Source organism: Crinia signifera, chromosome 6 (genome assembly GCF_055691185.1).
Source record: "Crinia signifera chromosome 6, ASM5569118v1, whole genome shotgun sequence".
NCBI classification, from domain to species: Eukaryota; Metazoa; Chordata; class Amphibia; order Anura; family Myobatrachidae; genus Crinia; species Crinia signifera.
Window position 1 is genome coordinate 224,563,166 of NC_139222.1, and position 25,419 is coordinate 224,588,584.

The following is a 25,419-nucleotide window of genomic DNA, read 5'->3' on the forward strand; positions in this document are numbered from 1 at the left end:
TAGGGATAGAATCGCACGGCACAATGTTCGCATTTGATTTTGACTAAGGGATATATTCAGTTACAGTCAAATGATTACAGTTTCCGACTAATTTAGTTCTGAAGGGGTTCTGACCTATTCAGTCCTGGCTGCTTTTTCCCAGCAGCATTTTTTTCGACAGATTGGAGCATTCACGGTGGATTGGCAGAATAGCTACGGATACACTGTGTTTTGACAGAAATGCAGATTGAGGCATGGAGAATGGCGCTGGGTGAGCAGCAGCAACTCAACCGGTGCCGTCCTCCCATCCGCCAGCCTCCTGATGCGCTCACTTATCCCACCGCAGTCCTGCTCATGTGTTCCCGGCGCCGGCCGGGTGAGCGGCGATCAGCGGCCAAATCCGAAATTCGGATTTGCCCGTTGATATGAATAGGTAGTGTCGGATCCATTCCTACAAATGAATGTCAGAATGGATCCGACACTAATTGAATATACACCTGTGACAGTATTAATTTAAACATGAGTAGACATAAGGATATCCTTACAAATAAATAAGGATCGAATAGGGTTTAAGAGTAATAATATGGTCAAAAAGGGGCAGACTAGATGGGCCAAAAGGTTCTGATCTGCCATCAAAGTCTATGTTTGTGTTCCTAGTTTCTCTTTAGAGTATGGTTGCCAGTAAATTATAATGTCTTTCGCACAGTAACAAGCCTGCATTCACCCCCTGCTTCAGTGCTTAGCCTTCATGTTGCAATTTTGACATTTTATAATCCAGTAAAAAATAGGATCCTCAATCACTAACCTTTCCTGTGGATTTCATGTGAGACCCCCTAAGAAAATGCTGCTCAACCTGCATGGAATAAGTAATTATCCCTTTGTCTAGAGATTGTTGTTTGTGAATGTCTTCCAAACCAAAGCCTTGCTCAAATGATGGTGCGAGGTCACGCTGTGTCTGCTGCCCATAACAAGGTGCATATACAGTATCCGATATTGGATTTCTGTTTGTGTGGAAGTGCAAATAGATGTGTAGGAAAGCTTGTCATAAACTTGACTTATTGATTGTCAGAGTTCCAGGAATTGGAGGCACGGAATGGTTGAAAGTGATTATATATATTTTTTTCTTGCAATACTTATTACAAGGTTTTAGAACACATAACAGAGATTTTCTGTTACTGGACCGTTATTAACCTGCTGAGATACAGCGTAAACCAATATTTCTTCTTCCTACTTCATGGCAGCCTTTACAATGGGTTAACCCCTTCTTCCTCAAGTATAGACAGGTAGATTTTTTCCTAGGATCCTCCTCCTCTTCCTACTTCCTACATAAGCCAGCTCCTCCCACTCCTCCCTTAGTCTTTTTCCTGTCTCATCTGTTTAGGCAGGTAGTGCAGTATAGTTTTTTTTTTTTTTTTTTTATATGGTACTTACGGCTGGCTAGTTTGCAGTCGTCCCTGGGCAGCATGGGAATGGCGGAGCCTTGTATTCCCCTAATTTGGTGTGCCGGCGGCGATACCTGGATTTAAGTGCATTTTTGCAGGACATGTGCACTATGGAGCGTTCAGCCGGTGGAAGGTACACTGCGTCCCCGCAGGTTAGGCAGTCGCGTCCCGTAAAGCACATGGGAAGCGGCGTTCTGCCAGGCGGACGCGGCGCGGTGAGGTCACGCTGCGTTCCAGACGCGGCGTGATGACGCGTGCGTCATAGAGACGCTGCGTTCCACTGCGCTTTGAATGACTTCCGGCTGTGGGGAGCCGGAAGTCGGCTGCACGCTGCGGCGGCAGCAATAGTATATATAGCGCTAGTTCAAACTAGCATGGAGGTGCATACAGTGCGTTGTGACACTGCCATCCTGGATGTTATGGAGGAAACCTCTCAGAAACTACCAACATTGCTGCCCAGGTAGGTCCTCGCAGAGGACTGGTTATTGCAAATAGTTATTTTTCTTATGATAGTTAGTAAGGGTTTCTTTCTATTTTTTATTGTAGTGTGCCTCCTGCACCTATGAAAAAGCTGTGCAAGAAGAAATATGTGTCTAAATCCTGTTTATCATGTGATAAAACTTTATCTGGAGATTCAGAAGAGGCATTGTGTATGGACTGTTCTAAGCAGGGAGATACAGAACTGTCGGTTTCAGATCAGCTAAATAATATGATGTATTGGATGAAGAAAAATTTTGTATCTAAAGAAGAGTTTAATAACAAGAGGTCTAGGTCGCAAACCAGCCTTAGCTATGATGAAGATATAGCTCAAAACTTTTCTGATGATGATGGTTCTGGTGTTTCAAGTGTGGAGTCTGGAGAATTGGTTGAGGAAGACCGTCATTTTGATTTGGAAGTAGTAGAATTAGTATTAAAAGATTTGTATAAAGCATTAAATTTTAAGGAGCCTGTCAAGTCAGAGACTGATGTGTTATTTGAAGATAGAGGAAAGAAGAAAAGATGTTTCCCGGTGCATAAGGTTGTAAAGGATATTATAACAAAAGAATGGCTCAATACGGATAAAAGAGTGGGTACATTTAAAAGGTTAGACCGTATGTATCCGGTACAAGACGAAGAATTCCTTAAATGGTGTGCCATTCCAAAGGTAGATGCAGCTGTAGCTGAACTGTCTAATAGAACAACTATCCCGTTGGAAGATGGTGCATCACTAAAGGACCCTATGGATAAGAGAATGGAGAATGCATTCAAAAGATTGCATATAGCAAGCTCCATATCCATGAGAACTGGAGTGGCGGTTGCATCAACATCCAGAGCCCTTAGATTGTGGTGTGGAGCATTGCGGGATGACCTTCAGGAGAAAACTCCTAGGGATCAGATCATAAAGAAGTTAGCACATATACAGATGGCAGTCGAATACATGTGTGAGGTATCATTGGATGTTATTGATTATGCAGCGAAAGCTGTTACATCCGGGGTTGTGGCTCGAAGAGCGTTGTGGCTTAGGGCCTGGGCGGCAGACTCCCATTCCAAAAATCGATTGGCGATGTTACCTTATGAAGGGTCGTTTTTATTCGGTGCCAAGTTGGATGCTATGATACAAAGAATGTCAAGGGGAAAGTCGGTATGACTCCCTCAGGACAAGAGAGGAAAATTTGGGAGTTTGTACTCAAGACAGAATTTCAGACAAGCAAGGTCATACAGACCAGGTCGTCCTTATAGGGACAGATACGCTCCAGCAACCTCCAGAGCGTTTTTTCGTCAGTCAGCTAGAAGAGGTTTTCAGAAGCAATGACTGTCCAGCCCCCATGGAATCCCTACCAGTAGCAGGAAGATTACAAAAATTTGTAAATATATGGACCCAGACGGTTCAAGACAAATGGGTAATAAACGTAATAAGAAAAGGATATCATTTAGAATTCCTTGCAAGACCAAGAATGAGTCAATTTTTGGTTTCAAGACTTCCAGTATCCAGAGAGGAGAAAGAAGCTCTGAAGGAAAGTTTAAGGGGATTGATAGACTCAAGAGCAGTCGAAAAGGTCCCTCTGTCAGAAAGAGGTTCGGGGTTCTATTCCCGTTTATTCGTCATAAAAAAGGTGTCCGGAGGATTCCGAACCATCCTAGATTTGAGAAAACTGAACAGAAACATGTGGAAGAAGAAATTCCATATGGAAACGGCAAAAACAATCCTTATGTGTCTAAGGCAAAAGGACTATCTAGTATCCATAGATCTGAAGGATGCCTATTTCCATGTTCCCATTCGAGAAGCAGACCGAAAATATCTGAGATTATGTATCAGAGAGGAGCACTTCCAATTCGCATGTTTACCGTTCGGTCTGACGTCGTCACCAAGAGTGTTCACGAAGGTTCTGGTAACCCTAATAGCGTGCCTCAGAAGAAAAGGCATCATGATCTGGGCCTATCTGGACGACTTACTAATATCAGGCCGATCAAAAGAAGAAGCAATAAAAGCATCAGAACAAGTGATACAATTTCTGCAAGATCACGGTTGGCTCATAAATTGGGACAAAAGTCATCTAGTGCCGTCACAAAGTATACAGTTCCTGGGGATAAAAATAGACACCATAAGGTTCGAAATATCATTATCCGAAAGAAGGTGCGAGAAAATCCAGGAGCTATTGCATGTGGTCTAGTCAAAGAGATACGTCCCATTAGGAGTGGCTCTAAGTTTGTTAGGAATGATGGTTTCGGCCATCGACATTGTACCTTGGGCAAGATGGAAGATGATGCCATATCAGTGGGCTCTTCTAAAATACTCAAGAGGTCAGTTAGACATGGACAAGATAATAGAAATTCCTTATTCAGTAAAGGAATCACTGCTATGGTGGGAAAGCGATCACCTAAGTCAAAGAACTTCTTCGTTATTAAATCCACAATTCAAAGTCATCACAACAGATACAAGCGTGAAAGGATAGGGGGCGCATTTCTTGAACAAAAACTGCCAAGGATTGTGGTCCCCACAAGAAGCAGAATGTTCGTCCAATCTAAGAGAATTAAGAGCGGTATGGCGTGCAATCGAAAGCTTTCAGGAAGAAGTCAGAGGAGCACATCTTCGTATCTTCTCAGACAACGTTACCACAGTAACGTACATTAACCATCAAGGGGGTACGAAAAGTGCATCACTAATGTTAGAAGTAAAGAACATCATGGAGTGGGCCATGAACAACTTACTCTCGATATCAGCTCTTCATGTTCCAGGAAAGCAGAATCAGGTAGCAGACTTCCTGAGTCAAAACAGCATCATTCCAGGAGAATGGGAATTGGACAAGGCGGTTTTCCAGGCGATAGTGGAGTGATTCGGACAGCCCGAAGTAGATCTGATGGCAACTCCTATGAACAAGAAACTTCAAAAATTATTTTCAAGATACCCAGCCTGGGGTTCGTCAGGAGTGGATGCCCTGTCACAGAGTTGGCAGTTCAGTCTGGGTTACGTGTTCCCTCCGTTTGCATTGATCCACAGAATATTGAAGAAAGTCAGAGAAGAACAAGCAGAAATCATTATTGTCCTTCCATACTGGCCGAGACGGGCCTGGTTCCCGGTAGTGGAGAGCATGTCGGTGGCACCCCCATTCATGTTGCCTCTGATACCCAACCTCCTGAAGCAGGGACCAGTGTATTATCAAGATCCGGAGGAATTACATTTAATGGCTTGGAAATTGAGAGGCAGATTCTGAAGAATAAGAATTTGTCATCAACAGTAATTGACATCCTCATGCAAGCAAGGAAGAAGGTGTCATCAAGTATTTATTATAGAATTTGGAAAATTTTTGCAGAATGGGCAAAAGACAAATGTGATTTCATGGAAGCTGGAATTCCTCAGGTATTGAGATTCCTTTGTGAGGGTTTTCACAGAGGTTTGGCAGTGGCTACCTTAAAGGTGCATATCTCTGCACTAAGCGTCCTATTGGACATGAGACTTGCAGATCACAGGCTAGTAAAACAGTTCTGTCAAGCTATTAAGAGACTACGTCCAAGAATTAAATCAATTGTTCCTCAATGGGATCTTAATTTAGTGTTAAATGCCCTTATGTTACCTCCATTCGAGCCTATGGATAGATGCAAATTGAAATTTCTAACATGGAAAATTGTCTTCCTGGTGGCGGTCACATCAGCAAGGAGAGTAGGAGAACTTCAAGCCCTATGGGCAAAAGAGCCTTACTTAAAAATCTTTCAAGATCAATTGGTGCTCAGAACAAATCCAGCATTTTTGCCGAAAATAGTATCATTTTTTCACCTTAATCAGGAAATTACCCTACCATGTTTTTTTCCAAACCCAACAAATGAGAGAGAAAGGAATCTTCATATGTTGGATGTCGTCAGATCCATGAAGATATATCTGGACAGGACGAAGGATTTCAGATCAACCGATTCATTATTTGTTGTCCCTTTGGGTGCGAGAAAAGGACTCACACCATCCAAACAGACCATTGCTAGGTGGTTGAAGGAAACCATTACATATGCATATAAAAAGGTTGGTCGTCAAGTTCTGAATATCATTAAGGCACACTCGGCTAGAGCAATGTCAGTATCATGGGCGAGAGAGGCGAACGTGTCGGTAAGAGACATATGTCAAGCGGCAACCTGGTCATCTGTTCACACGTTTTCCAGGCACTATGCACTGGACGTTGCAAGGGACCAGTTCGGTGGAAAGGTCCTAAGTCAGGCCATGGCCTAAGGTATAGTATTCCCTCCCAATTTCTGCTTTGGTACATCCCATTGTAAAGGCTGCCATGAAGTAGGAAGAAGAAGAAAACTACGGATTATGCTTACGATAATTCCTTTTCTTCGGAACACTTCATGGCAGCCCATAATTATCCCTCCCTTATTTGTCGTTTTTTTCCTAGGATCTATGGCGGAGACAGTCAAAGACTAAGGGAGGAGTGGGAGGAGCTGGCTTATGTAGGAAGGAGGAAGAGGAGGATCCTAGGAAAAAATCTACCTGTCTATACTTGAGGAAGAAGGGGTTAACCCATTGTAAAGGCTGCCATGAAGTATTCCGAAGAAAAGGAATTATCGTAAGCATAATCCGTTGTTTTTTGGGGCTGATACTGAAAACTCAATGTTTAACCTGATTTGTCAGTTGTGTGTAAAGGCATACTCATTTTATTTTACCCATTCAATAAGCTGGTGGATATACCTGCGACATCTTAAAGTATAACCAGAATCACAACCAGATTTTTTATATTTATTGTATGGTGACCGATTATCGAAAGACTGTGCATGTGTATGGAACGTAGCACACATGGGCAAGGCCAAACATTAAAAAACATCTGCACTTACTCTATTCGCAAGCCATATGCAAGTTGACTGACAGAAAGCCACCATTTGTATGTGTCACCTGGATGTTTTCATGCATTCCCAAGCATTTTCATTTAGGGTCTGTGATATCATCTTCTGCCTCGATCAGCATGTTTCTATCGCAGAGTTTTGGAAGGGTCAGGGTTACGCACTCCCGTGTCCAAGACTTCTCTCACGCTGCCCCCTGCACTGGAACAACCTCCCGCCAATCATCAGGCTTTCTGATTCCCTTACCTCCTTCAAACGCTCCCTCAAAACCCACTTCTTCCGACTAGGCTATCCCTCCTCCTACTAACCTCTTTCGCTCCTCCTATCCGATCATGTTCCAATAGTTTGGGGAATACAGTACATAATGTGCATATGTCGGGAGTACCACAATGATTAGATATTTAATGCATTACATCTGTCCTCGATCGATTTTTTAAAAGATTCTTTTGATTTAAACTAGATCTCCGAAAATAGCATACTTAAATGGCGTAGAGGGCATTCGCAATACATTAATACCATAGAGGTGCAATTTCAACTTCCAAAAAAATAAATAAAATATATATATATATATATAACACAGGAGGGAATTCAGGCACTCTCAAACAGAACACAACGACTCCGGTGCCTTTCTGTCCCCACGGCAGGGGAAAAATATAACCAGGATAGGTAGACGGCACTCTGGAGGTTTTAAATAGAAACTGCACAGCGGCAGATCAAACAGTCAAAGAGACAAAAGTCGGTCTGTGTGTCAACGTTTCGGGAAATGAAACCCTTTATCAAGACATGTCTTGATAAAGGGTTTCATTTCCCGAAACGTTGACACACAGACCGACTTTTGTCTCTTTGACTGTTTGGTCTGCCGCCGTGCAGTTTCTATTTAAAACCTCCAGAGTGCCGTCTACCTATCCTGGTTATATATATATATATATATATATATATATATATATATATATATATATTTTTGGTTAGTTCCCCACTCACAACCATCAAACTGTGAGCAGCGCGGGGTGCTTCCTCTAAGGTAACAGCAGGCTGTTCCACTAATAATACTTCATATGGCCAATTCGGTCCAATTAAGGGCACTCACCAAATTGCAAATAAATGTAAGAATTGATTACTATTTCCATTTGTTCAATCACAGAAAACAGTTAGGGTCGACGTTTCGGCCACGTATGGCCTTTTTCAAGACACTACAGCAGTTGACAACCGTTCAGCTCCAGAGACCAGGGTACACAAGTATACCCTGGTCTCTGGAGCTGAACCATATGAAGGGTATTTATAATATACATATTCAGACCAAGAAAGCACTCCCTCAGGACAGTTGATCTTGGTTTATCTGTATATATATATATATTTTTTTTTCCTAGATATCACAAGTCCATCCTGTTTCCGCTGGATATTAAACTCCTTGTTATTGAAAGGGATTATATTAATAACATCCACAATTCTCTACCCTACTAGCAATGATTTGGTATTGGTTTCCCTGATGAAGTCATTTGGGACGAAACGCGGTGGGTCTTTTTTTGCCATCTTGAAAAAACGTACCTACGGAACCTATGTCTGATTTGCTTTTGTCAAATTTGATGTTTTAATAAATTGTATAAAATACATTATGTATTATCATATGTGATTTATCACATGAAGGTGGTGGCTACTTTCTAGCATGCTCTATATCTCTATAGATATTCTTTCCCTTTTTCCTCCACTAACAGGGAGGAATTATAGAGTGCAGCTCCTAGCGCAACTAATATATATAAGATCTTTTACCCGGCTAATGAGCACATTCCAAGATACCATTTTAATGGTGTGCTTGACACCAGCAGTAGTGTTCTTCACAGTAGTCGCGCCTCACAATAACCTGTACCTAGTGTATGAAAACAAAATTGTGTAAACTAGACAACTAGTGCCTTCAGCCTGTCCCAGCAAATAGACCTAGAGCTGCATAAAACTACACAGAAACCAATTGTATAGTAGACAAGGACACATATATGGCCAAATGTAATAGCCGCAGAGGTTTGTTTTTTTTAAAACAGAAAATCACTTACAAGGCAAAAACCATGCCTGCCTTGGAAGTGATTGACCCTTTAACAAACCTCAGCGTACGTCCTGCTGCCTATATAGCTGCCGAACTCAGAGGATATGACATTTGGCTGCTAGAATCAGTGTGCAAAAACTAACGAAGAATACCAATGTTTCGGAACCTGTCAAAATGTTCACATTTCTTCTTAAACCCAGCATGACAACTTTCAGAGTCTATTTAACACAAGTAACATAATAGCCAGATTAGAGGAAATACAGCCAATTTTACTATGATTTATTTTATAATTAAATTCAATGACGAGCAGTATATAGGAGCAACATATAGAAGAGCGATTTTATTATACTGTATAAAGAAATGTAGCATCTATTAATTTTTTTCCGATTGTCTTGTGATAACTTAAGCATAAATTGAACAATGTAGAGTAGTTCCTGCCTTTAAGGATATTGTAGAGTCACGTGTAAATACAGCATACGCAGTATAAAGGTGCCCATACACGTACCGATTCTGCTGATGCAATGTGTGCTAGGAGATGCGCGCTCCCATGGCGTCTCATCGCACAGTACAAAAAGTATGTGCTGCACATACTTTTTGCACTGTCTTTTTATCGCATCGCATGCAGTGCTAATTTAGCACAAAACGCATGGCAGAATCGGTGCGTGTATGGGCACCTTTAGAGCTACACCAGCTGACTTTCCAGTATTTTATATCCCAGACTTGATTCTTTTGAGCACATGTCACTGCCGGTACTGGTCTGAAGAGTTTACTGGTCTCAACAGCTGATTATTTTGTGGTTGGAAGTGCTCATCATATCTTTTTCAAAACCTTTATAGACAGACTGGTCTGAAGCTTCCACTTCTAAAGTACAACAATAAACACCTTCCTAAAGCATAACAGAATACGCACTCATGTTAAATATAATTGTTCATCTTGGTAACGCTATGCATCCCAAATATTTGCACTGCCATAAGCTAGACCATGCTGGAATCTTTGCTGAGGACACAGTGGACTTCCATTTACTTAGAAATAGCCTGTGTATTTGTACACATTTACTAGTATACTTTGTAATAAAGTTACTGTATAGTAGATAATTTAATGTATCTTGTAATCTAAGCCAGTGGCTAATGCCCCTTTCCCACTGCAGGCTTTACATGGTAAAATGCCGTTTTTTTAGCCTTTTTAAACGGCTAGAGCTGCAGTGGGAAAGCTCCAGGTTGCTTTACACAGGTAACAAATACCGGTATTTGTTACCCGGGTAAAAAGCAGTGTTTTTACCGTGTAAGAGCCGTTTTTTTGGCAATGGGAAAGGGTTTTAAACGGTATTTAGAAATAATAATAAAGGTTAAGAACATGATTGGTGCATGTGATGTTTTTAATGACAGGCAAGGTTTACTATGTGTTTAAACGTGTTGCTTTGTGGTTTACACGGGTAAGTGTGAATGGGACAAAAACTGCTTTTAAACGTTATTTTAACGTTTAAAAGCTGCAGTGGGAAAGGGTCTTTGTGTCAACTAATATACTGTAAGTGGAAGATACATTTTTAAACTACAAGTAAAGCGGCTTGTTATTATAGCTGACTAAGCATGCTTTCTAGTATTGGATCTAATATTGGGGTTATACAGACCTGATGGCAGCCCTGCAACTTTCCCAAGGTGGATGATTATCAATTGACTGCGCATGCATGCGGATTGTAGTGCAACGGTTTGCAAGTAGATTGACTGGAAGCCGATGTTTGGGGTGGTTTCTGAGAGTGTCAGGGAAAACGCAGGCTTGCCCAGGCATTTTCAGCAAGGACATGTGACGTCAGCTCCGGACTCCATCAGCCAGCTTCTATCACACAGGCACAGCAGGTTCTGGGTTACGCTCAGACTGCATAGATTGGGATGATTGAGTTGTGGTGGATTTTGGCAGTGCGGCAGCTGTCTGATCACAGGAATCAGCGGAATCGCCCTACTGTGATCATGTCTGAATAACCCCTATTCTCAGTTCAGCCCTATATCAAATGTGCACTTCCGCAAATTGACATGACATATGCTGGCCTGTGTATACAGTTACAGTCTGCTGGACAAAACAATTGGTGGGTTGTCTTAGTTCATAATAAGGGGTGTGGTTTAGCCAGCAGACAATATCTAGATCGACCGTCATTAGACCAACGGCAAAAGATACATATGCACAAAGGTGACACAAGCAAAAGGATGACCTGGAAAAGGTCAACACCTGAGCATGTGAACCCCCAAATAGTGTATCACTTCACTCGTCATGCTTCAGGAAACTTTACTATTCCCAATTGAATTCCAAGTGGATGGTAGAGTATAAAAAGTAAAAAAAAAAAAAAAAAATTGTGAAAATCTCATGACAACCTGTTTGACATCCTTTTTTCATGTCAACCTTTTCTAGATGTCAATCTTTTGGTGTCAACCTAGACATTAACTGACCATCTGAATACCCATTAAAAGGCTCATATCAATTTGGCGTTAGGCTTACCGGTGGGGGGGAGAGCTCCAGTTATAACTCCTGAAATTATTCAATTAGTCTAGGTTTTCCCTACTCAGTAAACCTTACATTCCACGTCAAATTTGGAATCTGTGGGTTTCCCCGTGCATTAAACTCCAGAGACTGCATGTAATGCAAAATTGTCCCTGTAGTTTGAGGCTGCTAGGAAAAATCTGCATTATGTGTGGGAATGTAGGATTTATTTGAAATAGGTTCAGGCTGTCTATAAGCCCGTCAGCTACATATAAAGTAGGGTACGTTAAGGCTGGGAACGTGGTATTGTCATGTGGACCACAGTGTCCAAAAGGACAGCGTACAATAACAAATTCTGGGCCTGATTCAGACCTCACTAGACTGCGTGTTTTCAGAGCCTAGCGAGCAGGTTAACTCTGCCCCTGGCAAATGCATGTCCCCCCCCCCCTCCCACTGCCAAAGAGGTCTATGTAGAGATGCAAACGAATGTGTATCAGAAAGGTATCAATATTTTGCTTTTTTCCCAAGAAATAAATCCAGGGAAAGACAGGAACATGACAACGGTAATGTAATGCAGGTTTCACATGTTTGTTGAAAAAGTAAATATTTTGGATTGAATACAAAAAACCGTGGTTTTATATTTATTTAGATAATGGCGCATTCTAAGCCCGCCTATAAATTACAAAGAGCAAATAATCAAACATAGGATCGTTGTCTGTTAAGAAAGGGAACATAATTGGAAAATATTCTACAATGAACAGATTTTCTGGCGGCAGTCTAGAAGACTATTATACACATGTTAGATTAACACCATTATTTCATACATAATCCATCCCAGGAAACACTGTCTCCTTTTTTTGTCAACAAGGCATTTTTCCTGTAGCTGTTAGAAGGGATTTTAATTTACTGTAGACGTTATGGCTTTCTCCATGCTGCACATCTCACATTTTTTGAATGCTTTTTCTTCAGAGTAACTTCTATATTTAGACATAAAACTTGATGTTCGTTAGCTCTTTAAATACACTAAGGGACAGATAAATGCACTTTTTATTTTCTTGACTATAATGTTTAACTTGTTTAATGACATTCATTCACAAATGCAGTTTAATGCACCAGCTCCTGTTTTCTTTTCGCATTACTGTACTTCACGGTGGAGATGGATTACGTTTTGTATCCACTATGTCAGCGCTTTGCTCAGCTGTTAAATGTTCTTCCACTGCCCATTACATTGTGTGGGCCTCATTTTTTGTGTGGTGGTCTGAGATTTATAAGCCACATATTATTTAGCTAGAATGCTTGCCAGTTGGAAACTGATGTCATGTAGTCACGGTTGTACAGCATATAGCAGATGTTATAGCGTTTCACACATTGTATAATACACAAGCATAGTAGACCAACAATAACTTCCATCAGTTTTGCAAACTGAAAGTCCCATCTCCCCGTAAATTCTGGTACTTGTAGTTCACCAAATGGATAACCAATAAAAGTTCACGTCGTTGTTATCAGATATCTACATTTTATTTGATGCAACTATTTGTGTCCTCATACACCTAGCCTATATACTGCATATGACCCAAGATGCCAGGTGACACTGATACGCTTTAAAAATGGGGTTCCATATTTATTTAAAAATTTTGTGTCAAATTTGCATTGCTGATGCAGCAACTGGAGATGCTCAAAATATCTACAGGGCCAATTTCAAGCCTGGAACACTTATGGGGGTATTCAATCCCCCGCCATCGGCGGTGGGTGACTATTCAATGCTTTCTTTCCCAATAGCATTGAAAAACCATCTTGGCCAAACGAGCCCGACTTTAAAAGCAGTCGGGCTCGTTTTGCCAAGAGCGCCCGTGGATTTTCGAGCTCACGGACAGATCTCGACCATCCACAGCCATTTCTCACAGCCATGTCCCCTTTTCGGCACTCGGCAGGCGGGACATTGAATCCCGCCTGCCGAGATGCAGTCAAACGGGATTGGGTCACAACTGTCGGGTTGGATTGCGCCCGACAGTTTTTCAGTATCTTCTGCAAATACATTCCATCTCTAGTCCCCATTCCCGTTTACCAACCTACTGTACATCATATAGTGAGAGACTTTAGTAGGCGGGACATCAGCCTGCTTCTTACTCACTAGCTTCTCTGTAGCCTTAGGCATTTAAAGAAGCTACAACATCTGCACTTATTAACTTACTGTAATGCTGTCACACTCATGAGAATTCTTGAATGGACTGATTTGGGAATTATGAACAATGGGTTGAGATCGAAGCAACTTATTTACTAGATTCAATGCTGGGTATGCCCTGGATTACAATGCTATCCTATGCTTCTCATCCCACTTTCATAGATTGGCATGAATTGAGATGATAGACACTTATGTCACTCCTGTGGTCCTCTCTGACCCTTTAATAGGATTTTGTGCCCTTCCCCGATTTTATGTCCAGGTCTTTATATCATCAGAGTAGTCTTATGCACGCCAGCCAGCTGGTGTATTCCTCTGGTATTCTGAGGTTTGGTGCCATTCAATCAAAATTGTACCGAATAGAAGCACCTGGAGATACCTCCAGGATAATCACTTCCTATCAGGAACAAACATAAGTGGTGCAGCGAGACAAGGTCCTGCTCCTAATGAGTATTTGGTGATCCCTGTTTTCTACTCTCCCACATTTGACTTATTACATTCTTATAGAGCACCTGTTTTTCACTAGACCAAAATTTATTGGGGATTGGGTGAGGTATTTTGTGAGGGATGATGTTATGTTACTGCAAGCCAATGCAAGAGGCTTGCAATAACATACTTCTTGCTTAATGAAGATGTTGTGGATTATTCTCCATAAGGACTTTCCCTCATTTCCTAGATTTTGTTTGTTAAATCTTTTACAAAGGCTCTGAGCTCCACAAAAGAAATGAGTGATGTGCCGGGTTGTATTACTATATGTCTGTGGATGACCTTAGTGTGGTCTAGTCTTTGTGGGTAGATTTTAAAGATGCAGTCCACTATCGAGCACTATATCTTGGGCCATGATGGGGTTCATATAGATACCCCCTTTCTTTTCCTTGCTGTTTGCTCTTTGCTCTTAGAGCCACATATTCACTAGAATGGTGCCAGATCTCGCTAATATTTTCACACTATTGCCACAACTGTAATATTAGTGACAAAGTAGTGAGAAGACTTTGTTCGGGAGCAAATGGTTGATTTATATTGATTGTCATTATCTGCCATACGTTACTTTTTTTTGTTCCAGCCAGCACACAGATAATCTTAAAATGAATGGCCAGCTTAAGGTTTCAAAACTTAGAAAGCGTTCATTTGGATACTCTCCAAATCAATATCCAGCCTAGGTCCTATGAGGCTGCTATTGGAAAATAGGAGGGGAACGAGTGTGATCCCCTCCTCTCCCAAGGATCAAATAGCCCTGTGCTTTAAAGGTGGGTGCGGTAATAATGGTCATAGAATAGATTGTATTATTGTTACAGGTGAATTACTGGTCCCAGCAAACCTGCCCCTCTTTACCATCAATTGAGGAATAAGAAGTGCCAGTATCCCTTGGTTGTTTCTATTTTATGTAATGTAATCTTGGGTATGTGTATGTTGCTTGCTAAGTGGGCCCTCTTGGTGCCATGGCATATTGTTAGGAAAGTTAGTGAACTCACATGCATTAATTTAGCAACTGAAGGTCCTTTTTGTACTAAGAAACAATGCCTTTTAAAATTGGCAAATCGTTAAAGGGATATATTAATGTATCATTATTTTATTTTATTTTCTTCTGCATAAAATATGAAACCTGGATGTTGTGCATAGCGAAGGTGTGATTGATAGTTGGGTAGTACAGCCATGCTACAGTGGATGGGTAGTGAGGTCCACTATATAGAAGATCGATGCCTCCATATTTTGGAGTGGAATTGGGGTATGTTTACAACTTTGACCATGACTAGGTATTTCATTTATAAAAGTAGCATTTGTTTATTTCATTAGATTATAGTATATAGTATTATAGGAGATGGTAATGCTCCAGAATAAGGATTTTGTAAAAACACAATTATAATTCAAAAACGTACTATACTAAGCAGCCTTTTCTATTATATTGCACACATCATTCTTTCTTAGTGATCCTTCTAGTTATTGGATTTAAGAATGCAAAAAACTTCCAATTTCATGGCCGGTCAGTAGAGCCAAAGACACCTGCGTTGTATTGCTAATTGCGTTCTATGTTCATGTTCATTACAATTAGAATTTTTTTTTAGGTCAGACTAACCCAACTTATTTTTTTTCTTTGTGCAATCTGATTTCCTAAAGTAATTGAAAGCTTTCGATGTAACCTACTGTGCGTAGATTGTTTCAGTTGGTATAGTTAAAGTGCTAAAATATAATTGTTTCTGTTGGTACTGTACCTTGAAAGGGTAATCTTTTAGAACAAAAGCAGTTGAGAAATGTCAGTGTGTACTGTTGAAGAATTAATATTGCAAGTTGCTAATAGATACGGAACAGTAGACCATGTTATACAGTTACAAATAACAAATAGACATAAGCTGGGTACACATTATACACTTATCTGCCACACCATCTGTCCAATATGGCTGGTTGGAACGAAAATCTGGTAATTTTTTGGTACAAACGACAATTGGCCATTTGTTCCCATACACTGGAAAATGGACAAAAACTGATGTTCAGCCAAATTGGTTAAAACCATGATTTAATCACTCTTTACTCACTGATGCATTATAAAAGTTCTACAATTGGAGCTAATTATTTTACTTGATGTTCTGTGAGGAGACCTGGAAAACATCAACTGTTGGGGGTCCGTGAGGACACTGGTCTAGCAGATAAATATATAGTGCGTCCCAGCTTAGGGGGTTATTCTAGTTCATTCTTTCTGACAAAATCCTTCTTAGATGGACAAAACCATGTGCACTGCGGGTGGGGCAGATGTAACTTGTGCAGAGAGAATTAGATTTGGGTGGGGTTTTTCTTCAAAGTGAGATCTATATTGCAGTGTAAAATAAAGCAGTCAGTATTTTCCCTGCACAGAAACAAAATAACTCACCCAAATCTAATTCTCTCTGCACAAGTTACATCTGCCCCACCCGCAGTGCACATGGTTTTGTCCATCTAAGAAGGATTTTGTCAGAATGAACTAGAATAACCCCCTAAGTTAGCAATGGACGTTGGTCTTGGGGTAATCGAATCTGTCCAGCCAGGTCTTTTAAAATATATTCACAATTAATACATGTTATTCTATACAAAGATGCTCCTTCGTTTAATTGCCCTATTACTTCACTATGTACTAACTGCATATTGAGATCCTCTCATTTCTTGTATAAAATTTGTAATTAAATGCTCTTATTTTGTTTTCCAGATTTGTATTGCAGGCCATGGGGAAGAGGACGATGGCAATTTTTCTATATGCCTGCTTGAAAAACGGTTCATTTCAGTGCATTGCCCGATCAATGACTTCTCTACAAAACAAAAGACCGGTGCTGGATTTAATGCAACTTTGCAAAGGACTACAATTTCTCAGTTCATAAGTGGTGCATTATTGGAGGCAACTGCATTGTTAGGTGCAAGAAGTGGTCTTCCCAATTTGCTTGGTGGCTCAACTGGAAGAATAATGCTGAAGGGTAAGCAATTTATGTGTTTGCATTTATCCTTATGACTTTTAGGGGAAATTTACTAAGAAGGGAGTAATATTTCACATGGGATGTTGCTATGGGCCGTTAATGAGAATCTACTTATTTATTTAGTAGCTTCTACAAGATAATATATAGTATCTGATTGGTTGCCCATAGAAACATCCCATCTGAAATAGAACTTCCATCTTAGTAAATTTCCCCTGAAGTCTTTGTGCAAAATGTAATAGGGTGTAATGCTAGGTTCTAACTAGTCAATATATTGTTGGTCATATAGAGGAACAAATCTATCGTGAGTGGATCGGTACACTTAAAATTACATAATTCACAAAAATATTGTGTTGGCCTTACAACAAAGTCATATATCCGGCAGATATATATCTGCATATTTGGCTGTTGGTATAGGTGACCCTCTGACCACAGGTTCTCTGTCTGCAAGAACCACCAACACTGACCTCCCATTGTGATGTCAAATGCCCGTCCTTCGTAGATGTCTAAACTGACCTATTGAGCAGTAGATTAATAAACATGGCTGACAGTTGCCATCTTTGTCTATTCAGTGTGTACCCAACCCAAGAGTGCCGGTTTTGAGCTATTGTTGGCACAGGAGCATACCTTATAATTTTGCTACATGGTCAGAGTAGAGTGTTGGTGAAGCAGGTGGCCTTATATTTGTTTTTTCTTTTTACTTCAGACCCTGTCGGCCTTTAGCAAGCATTTTTTTTGCAATCAATTTTTCTTTAGCAAGCATTTAACAGGTTAAACACTGCTGTGTTCTGGTTCTTTTAGTCCTGCAGATTTCTTTTGCCTGACTAAATATGTTTGCAGCCTGTGCAGTCTTATACCTACACTCATGTGATTATTTCTATCACTGGAAATGAATCATTTTTTTTTTTGATCAAATTGCCTATATTACACTTTTGCCACAGGAAGTTGCCAGTGTATTAGACATCACTCTCCTAGTTTCTGTGTTCATGGATTTTATATTGGTGATTATTATATATTGCACTGGTTAGTTCTTGACTAGCATGACCTTCCTTGCAGATTTCTACACATTAGTCTTTTTTAGGAGGCGGAAGATAAGTGTTTCCACTATGTGCTCATTTATTTAGTCCTCAGATCGTGCAGGTAGACCCCAGCATCCATCCATAGTCATGAGATCAGGATGCAAAGAAATTATCTTCCTACTGCTCCAACACATCTCCTGCTAAAGTTCACATCAAATTTTGCTTTTGAAATGGGGTCAGCAAGCAGGGAATCCATTATGATGCGTGAACAACTGTCATCAAGATGACAGTTGCTCATGGATAATCTTTCACACATTTTCATAGCCAAGACCAAATTTCACGATGACATCAATGGTTAGTGGTTTTTCTTTGAGGACAAAAGTCTTTCTCCACCTTGTCAAGATCATCCATGTTTGAGGGTCTCCAGTATCGAGAATCATCTGAGAGAAACATGTTTCCAGTTTGAAAGTTCATTTTCAACCTCACATCAGCGTCCTATGATGAGCTTTCATAAACAGCCACCATTTTGTCTTAAATTTGGTGGGCAACGTTACACTTCAACTTGAGGAACTTATTAACACTGAGGGCTTCAGTTTTGTCAATGCAGGTTACTGATCTACCAGCTCCTGAAACGAAACAAGTTGACATAAGTTGCTGTAATTTAAAACATCATGCACATAAGAATCAAAGATTATGTACAACTAGTAAGCCCGCTCGAAGCAAATGCTTCGAAAGCTAGTATGCTACCTTCTGTGTATGTGCATATGTGAGAAAGATGTGTAGTTTCACTCTGTCAGCAGATGGCAATGTTTCGAGAATCATGGACACTAGACATGTATATAGATGATAACTTCATGGTGATAGTTATAATGTTGATATCCCCACATATTACATATTGCATTACCACTCACAATGTAGCCTTTAAAACACTGAAGTTTTTTTAAGTATTTGAAAAGAGGTTTTTCCTTTAACAACTTTGGAAACCCTCCTAGTTGGTCATACACGGTAACCTGTTAGGGAAGCACAGTGACATAGTAGTTAACAATTCTGTCACACGGTACGGAGTACATGTGTTTTGTTGTATGGTGAAGAATGTATTGTGTTATTTCAGTTTGTTCTGAAACTAATATGAAAAAAAATATTACATAGGCAGTATGATCCAGTAGAACAGTGGGTTATTTAAGTACTGTATAAAAAAATATAGTTTAGATTTGTATACAGTAGAAGGTTTGTAATTAAGTTGAATGAATTATGTAGGTTGAAATGATTATTGAGGAACTTTATAATTTGCCCTGAGGAGCTGAGTTTTCAATTTTACACTTGTAACTTTTTAGAGGTAATGAATGGAGTAATTAGTGTGGATCTAAGGTGCAGATCGTGAGCAGAGAAGTCTAATTGGTAGATGTTTTGAGACAAAAGAAAGTGATATTAGAGTAGCTTTGTAAAGAGTTTGTCTCTTATTTGTGGTATTTTGTATTTGACCTATTTGGGGTCTATTTGGGGGAAAGCTGAAGCTTTTACACCACAAATGTCGGGTCGCACCCGGTATCGGGACACGGGTCCGTACTAGATGCGATCAGGCATTTGCGGTCTGAAAGCTCAGTGTCCGACCCAGGTTATTACCGGTTCAGTTACATTACATAGGGTGGGGCTGAGCTGCGGTTCATCATGGGGGGTGGGGAAGGATGCAGTACTTGAAGCTGAAAGCGCTGCCTCCTCCATACTATGAATGTGACCTGGGTTACCCGTTCACACTGCACCTCGACCCAAGTCAGCCGTGTTCAACCCTGGTGGGATCGGCATCACAAGAAAACATAGACTGTACAGGCAACCAATTTTGACTATTGGAGCCGCACGGACAGTCTAGTGTTCTAGTATAGTCGAAATCGGCCTAACTCCAAATCTCAAGTAAATCTAGTCCATATTGTATGGTTCTGGGCTCCGTCAAGTTCAAGGAAAATTGCAAAGTCAAAAGCGTTCATAGACAAAATCTCACCATGTGTATGCACCTTTAGTCTTCTATCTGTTCTTTCTTAGGTTATACTAATACTAGTAAGCCCGCTCAAAGCAAATGCTTCCAAAGCTAGTAGATCACTTGCTGCCAACAGATGTCATTGTTTCTGAGCCGCATATATTTACAATCTAATTTCCTGTTGATTTTAGGGGCCATCATAATAGGATCAACTAATCTAATATCTGGGTTACCATGTGATAGCATCAATGATAAATAAGCCTAAAAATAGCTGAGTAATTACTGTATGTCAAATTACCATTCAACAATTTTTGTGGTGAACATTTACATTTTTCAAATTTTAGCACTTGACAACAAATTATATTGTAAGCGATTATAAAGCAAACTAAAATATTGTTAGAGACCGAGAACTGCAAGGCAATTGCTTTAGGGTTTGTTAACATTGAGGTTTTTCTTTTTTATAACCGTCTAAATGATTTCCTGGCATCAGATAAAGATAACAATGCTCTTGAGCTTTTCCTGTTACATAATGCCATTTATGTGTCTGCACAACAGGGAATTTCATATGTTTTATAGTACTTTTGTATCAGACAGCATTGTGACAACTGCCGTGAGAAAAGAGGGTTTTGCACCACTTTGCACCAATCATAAATTAAATGATTCCACTTACTGTTAGCGAAACCTAGGGGCCAAACTAAGGCAACGATAGAAAGCGTAGCCTCTAGTTTTCTTTTCTCTTAATTATTTTAGTAAACTTTATTAAACTAGTTTAAAACTATAATTTGTTATAAAAAGTAACAAGATTTTCACTCTGTACCACTTTTAAGAAGAAAAACACATACTGTTCTACATGAATCATTTCTCCTTTCAGCCAATAACCGTGGTATTAAGCAGTGTTTTACAGCTATCTCTGTGGTGTTCACACGCTGCTTTTAACCATTTTACAAGTTTGGTACACACACACACACACACACACACACACACACACACACACACACACACACACACACATACATACACACACACATTGGGGCAGGGACAGCATATTTCCACTTGAGGGTAATGTGGAAGATCCAGTCCAGGTTTTAGTGCAGCAGCAGGAAAATAAAATCCAGTCCAGGTTTCCTAAAGTGATGTGATCAAGGTTTGGCTGAGTAGCAGCTCCTGTGGCTTCCTGTTATATGTCTGTCTAGGGCAGGAGGTCATTGCTCCCAATGCTGATAAGCAGATGGGTGATGAACTGGTAATGTAGTAGTATGTTAGTTGCCGTGAAGTGTACCTTGTCTGTGAATCCTGAGGAAAACCATGTTGATGCTGTAACCTACTTGCCAAGCTGTGAACTAAGTATGCTGTTTACCTACACAAATAAAGACCCAGACTTCAAATTCATCTCTATCCAGAGTAGGATGGGCAATCTTGGGATTGGTGGCATCCTGGGATTTGTCCAAATTTGGAGGGATTTGAATCCAGGGATTGGAGGGATTGGAGTTTCCAATCCCAGGATTTTTGAATTAGACTGTGCATGCGCAGTCTAATGCCGGGCAGCATCTGAGCACTCACTCAGACAATGTCCGGCTGCTCTCTACCCAGCTGTGCAGCGTGACATGGTCACTCTGCGCAGCCAACCAGATGCACCCCCGCTCTGTGCCAGAGACTCGCCTGTGGCTGCAGCCAGATCTCTCCTCCTCCCGTTCTCTCTACCAAGCCCGCTGCTTCTGCTTCCTCGGCATGTGGTCGCTGGAACACTGCTACTGCTATTAGCGATCGGGGCCCTGGAGCTGCTGCCAGGTGTCCTGCAGCCTGTGTGCCCACTCCTGTCCCACATACACACAGCATGCACATGTGTGTGTAACAAGACAGCCGGGTATTAGGTACAGGCCAGCAATGTCCCCACAGGGAGCACACTTATAGGGTTGGAGAAGGTCTATATATAATGTACGGGGCGGGCATTTTTTTTTATATTGGGGAGGTCAATTCCAGGATTGGCATCCCTAATCCTGTGTGTGTATCCATCCAGAAGCTAGGGTTTCTAGCTTTTATCTATCATTAAATGTATGTAAACTTTATATGGATTTGTGGAAATTGTTTCACTAATGAAGTAAGGATTGTACAAACCTTTATTGGTGGTGGTATACCTCTTGCGCATCCTATTCTCAAATATATATATATATATATATATATATATATATATATATGCAGTTTGGTCCTTGAGGAGCACACAGGCACAGGTCTAGCAAGGAGTGGTCTCCTACATATTTTGCCTTAGACACTATCCTGAAAAAGTGGGATTGTATACCAACTATCTAAGGAACCATTGAGGTTGGTATCTTTTATTCAAAAATATTGGTATCTCGGGAATATAATTGTATATAGAGGAGTGAATAACAATTGCATATTGTGAATATAACCCTATATAATAGGTACATTCCTGATAGTGAAAATGGACACATAAGGATTTACGTCTAAAGACAGTGAGTCAAAAAACTCCTAATAACAGACAAAAACTAATTAATCAATCAAAATTTTTTCTGGAATATCACAATAAAGTGTGAAGGTTTATTCAATCTATACCACCATAAAGTTAATCTAAGATTGTAGCAATACTATCGGCATACCTCTGATGAAGTCTCTTGACGAGACGAAACGCGTCGGGTACTAGATAACATCTATAATTAAAGAATAACATTACCAAAGACAAGAATAACTGCGAAGAGTTTGTTTTTATTGTTTTTTTATTCTTGTAAAAATAAATGTTTTATGTATAATGGAAAATTTCTATTGTGTATAAATTGATCAAGGGAAAGACAGGAATAACCCCATTTTTAAAGTAGTTAAGGGCGCCATATAACACTATTGTGGGGTTATTTGGATTGTGGAGGTCTTACTAGTAGAAGACCCAGTGTTATAGGCGACCAAAAATCTATTCATAGCGCAATTCCAGAGATTTTGTTTGGTTTAAATTGAAAAGCTTGCCAAAGAAAGTCACATCACCGGCACTGCAGGTAAGTACGGATTGAATCACTGCTCCACAGGATGATCAGACCAGCGGGGTGTGTATGCCGGAAGTCGCCGACCAGAAATTTGGATGTCTGCCACGGATCAAACAGGATGTCAAACGATATATGTATATATATATATATATATATATATATATATATCAACGTATGCTCCTATATTATAGAATACGACGGTCCAATCAGGGCACTCACCAGCAGAATATAATCAAAACAGATTTAGGAACTTAAGTAATATCTGGGCTCCCGTTTTTCTTATGAGACCGCGTCACCTCGCGGGGCTCGCTGCGCTCGCCACGCTTCGGGCACAGTGGCTCGCTACACTATATAAAATCAACTCCATGCGTAGTTGGATAGTAGGGGTATGAAAAAATGGGGTGCATATAACATGGGAGCCCAGATAATACATAAGTACTCAGATTTATTTTCAGTAGATCATCAAAGTGGGGACCGTAGTCCTAGTCGACGTTTCGGCCGATGTCCGGCCTTTGTCAAGAAGACAGCCTCACAACCAGACAGTCACAGTGATTTAAGATCTTCAATCACTGCGACTGTCTGGTTGTGAGGCTGTCTTTTTGACAAAGGCCGGACATTGGCCGAAACGTCGACTAGGACTACGGTCCCCACTTTGGTGATGTACTGAAAATCTGTTTTGAGTGCCCTGATTGGACCCTGAAGGGCCCATCGTATTCTCTCTCTCTCTCTCTCTCTATCTATCTATCTATCTATCTATCTATATATATATATATATATATATATATATAGTTGCTGCAAGCTGGCACTCCAATTGAAGAAAGCAACTGCCCTGGTGCCTTTATCCGGGTAAATAGTTTGCAAATGGGTCATCCCCCGGGACCCATTTGCAAACTATATATATATATATGATTTGATGTGGACTTTTACCCTGAAAAGACACTGAGACTTTGCGCTGGGTATCTCTGTTTTTATATATATATATATATATATATATATATATATATATATATATATATATATATATATTCATATCGATGAACCGCACTCAAGGGGCAGCTTAGCGGTGCTCCACTTTAAGGGAAACAGAGTCCCAAATATAGTAGTTCTGGTTGAAGCAGGCACTCACCACAGGTAGTAATTCATAGTTGAAAAATAATTTATTTCATGAGAAGTCAGTCGATGTTTCGGTCCACAACAGGGACCTTTGTCAAGACAGAAACATGTCACTCAGCAGACAGGAAACACCAGGCAGTGCCTGCTTCAACCAGAACTAATATATATATATATATAGATATATATATATATATATATATAAAAACAGAGGCTAGGTACCACGTTTCTATGACCCCAAAATACGCCAAAATGGGGTCTAATGTCTGTCACCAAAAGTTATGTTCCAACAGTGTTGTTGTTAAACAAAGGTACTAATTTTGCTCCCTGTCAAGAGATGAGGTTGGAAATGATGGATCTGTGTAGTTACTCTTTATCTAAGAAGGATGATTATAACATGTTTCATCAACTATTATAATTTAAGACTCAAAAAGTTTATTTTCTGTGTTTTATTTTTGTGCGTATGATCTTTTTCATACATCATTAGTAGTTTTTTGGGGACAATTTGTTTCTGTTATTTCGAGCAATTTACATAATATTTTTATGTTCCAAATATTGTATTAGCATACTTTCCAAGATAATCTTTAGTAATCCTTTTCCTGGGGTCACATGTTACGGATTTGCATAAAGATTTTCGAAGGGAGAGCAAGTGTTTAGCAGCATAAACTACACTGTTTGATTCAAGCTTGAACAGCAAAAGACACTGGTCTGATGGTGTCACAAAGCCTGCACCGGGATGTCTACAGAGTGTGATTTATAAACATTTTCAGAGATCTTTCCATCTTCATTAGGATTTACTCTCAAAATGATCTAAAAATCAGATATGCTAAAATAGAGAAAATTGTCCTTTTATCAATAAATCTTGTGAGTAGAAAAAAAATTGGATTTACTTGCATAAGAATATCCGTGGGAAACCTGTGCTAGATGGTGATTCATGAGGTATCTTGTCCGAGGTCAGATGGTTGATGAGCATACCCTCAAGTTGTCTGTTGATTGAAGTTGTGACCTGTTCTTTTACAGCATGGTATACTGTACATTGCAGAAAAGCCAACCTTCTATAGATACGGTGTAAATGCCCCCATACACTACTGCTACTTTTCAGAGGGGAGATGTTGCATCTGACCACCTTGAAGCGCCCGGATCTGATATCTCTATAGTGCAGCACATATCGATCTAGGGGCACCGATCTGATGCGCATTGTATCAGATCTAAACCACATGTGATTATCCTCTTTTACCTTATTTCTTGGCCTTATCAGGCAAAATCACAAGTGTATGGCCAGCTTTAGAAAGGAGTTCTTCAGTCACCTTTTGTATGCGACAGCGGGATGAGACATCCTAAATGACCCCTCCCCTCGACAATAGTAAGGTGGCTCCACCGCCACACCACCCTGACCGACACTCCGAGGTCTTGCAGGAGGACCAGGGGGAGAAGCTTTGTTCAAAAGGGTCAGACTTAGGAAGGCTGCCGGTCCTGATGGAGTGTC

The 25,419-nt window shown here is 40.3% G+C and overlaps 1 protein-coding gene across 10 annotated transcripts in view; it reads left to right on the forward strand.

Moving 5' to 3' along the window:
• Window positions 1–25,419, forward strand: part of PLCE1 (phospholipase C epsilon 1) — a 280,982-nt gene that overhangs the window by 114,773 nt on the left and 140,790 nt on the right. For all 10 annotated transcript variants that reach the window (XM_083149001.1, XM_083148999.1, XM_083149004.1 and 7 more), the window contains exon 3: window positions 16,584–16,845. In XM_083149001.1, the coding sequence (XP_083005127.1) occupies window positions 16,584–16,845 (262 nt within the window). The remainder of the gene's footprint in view (window positions 1–16,583; window positions 16,846–25,419) is intronic.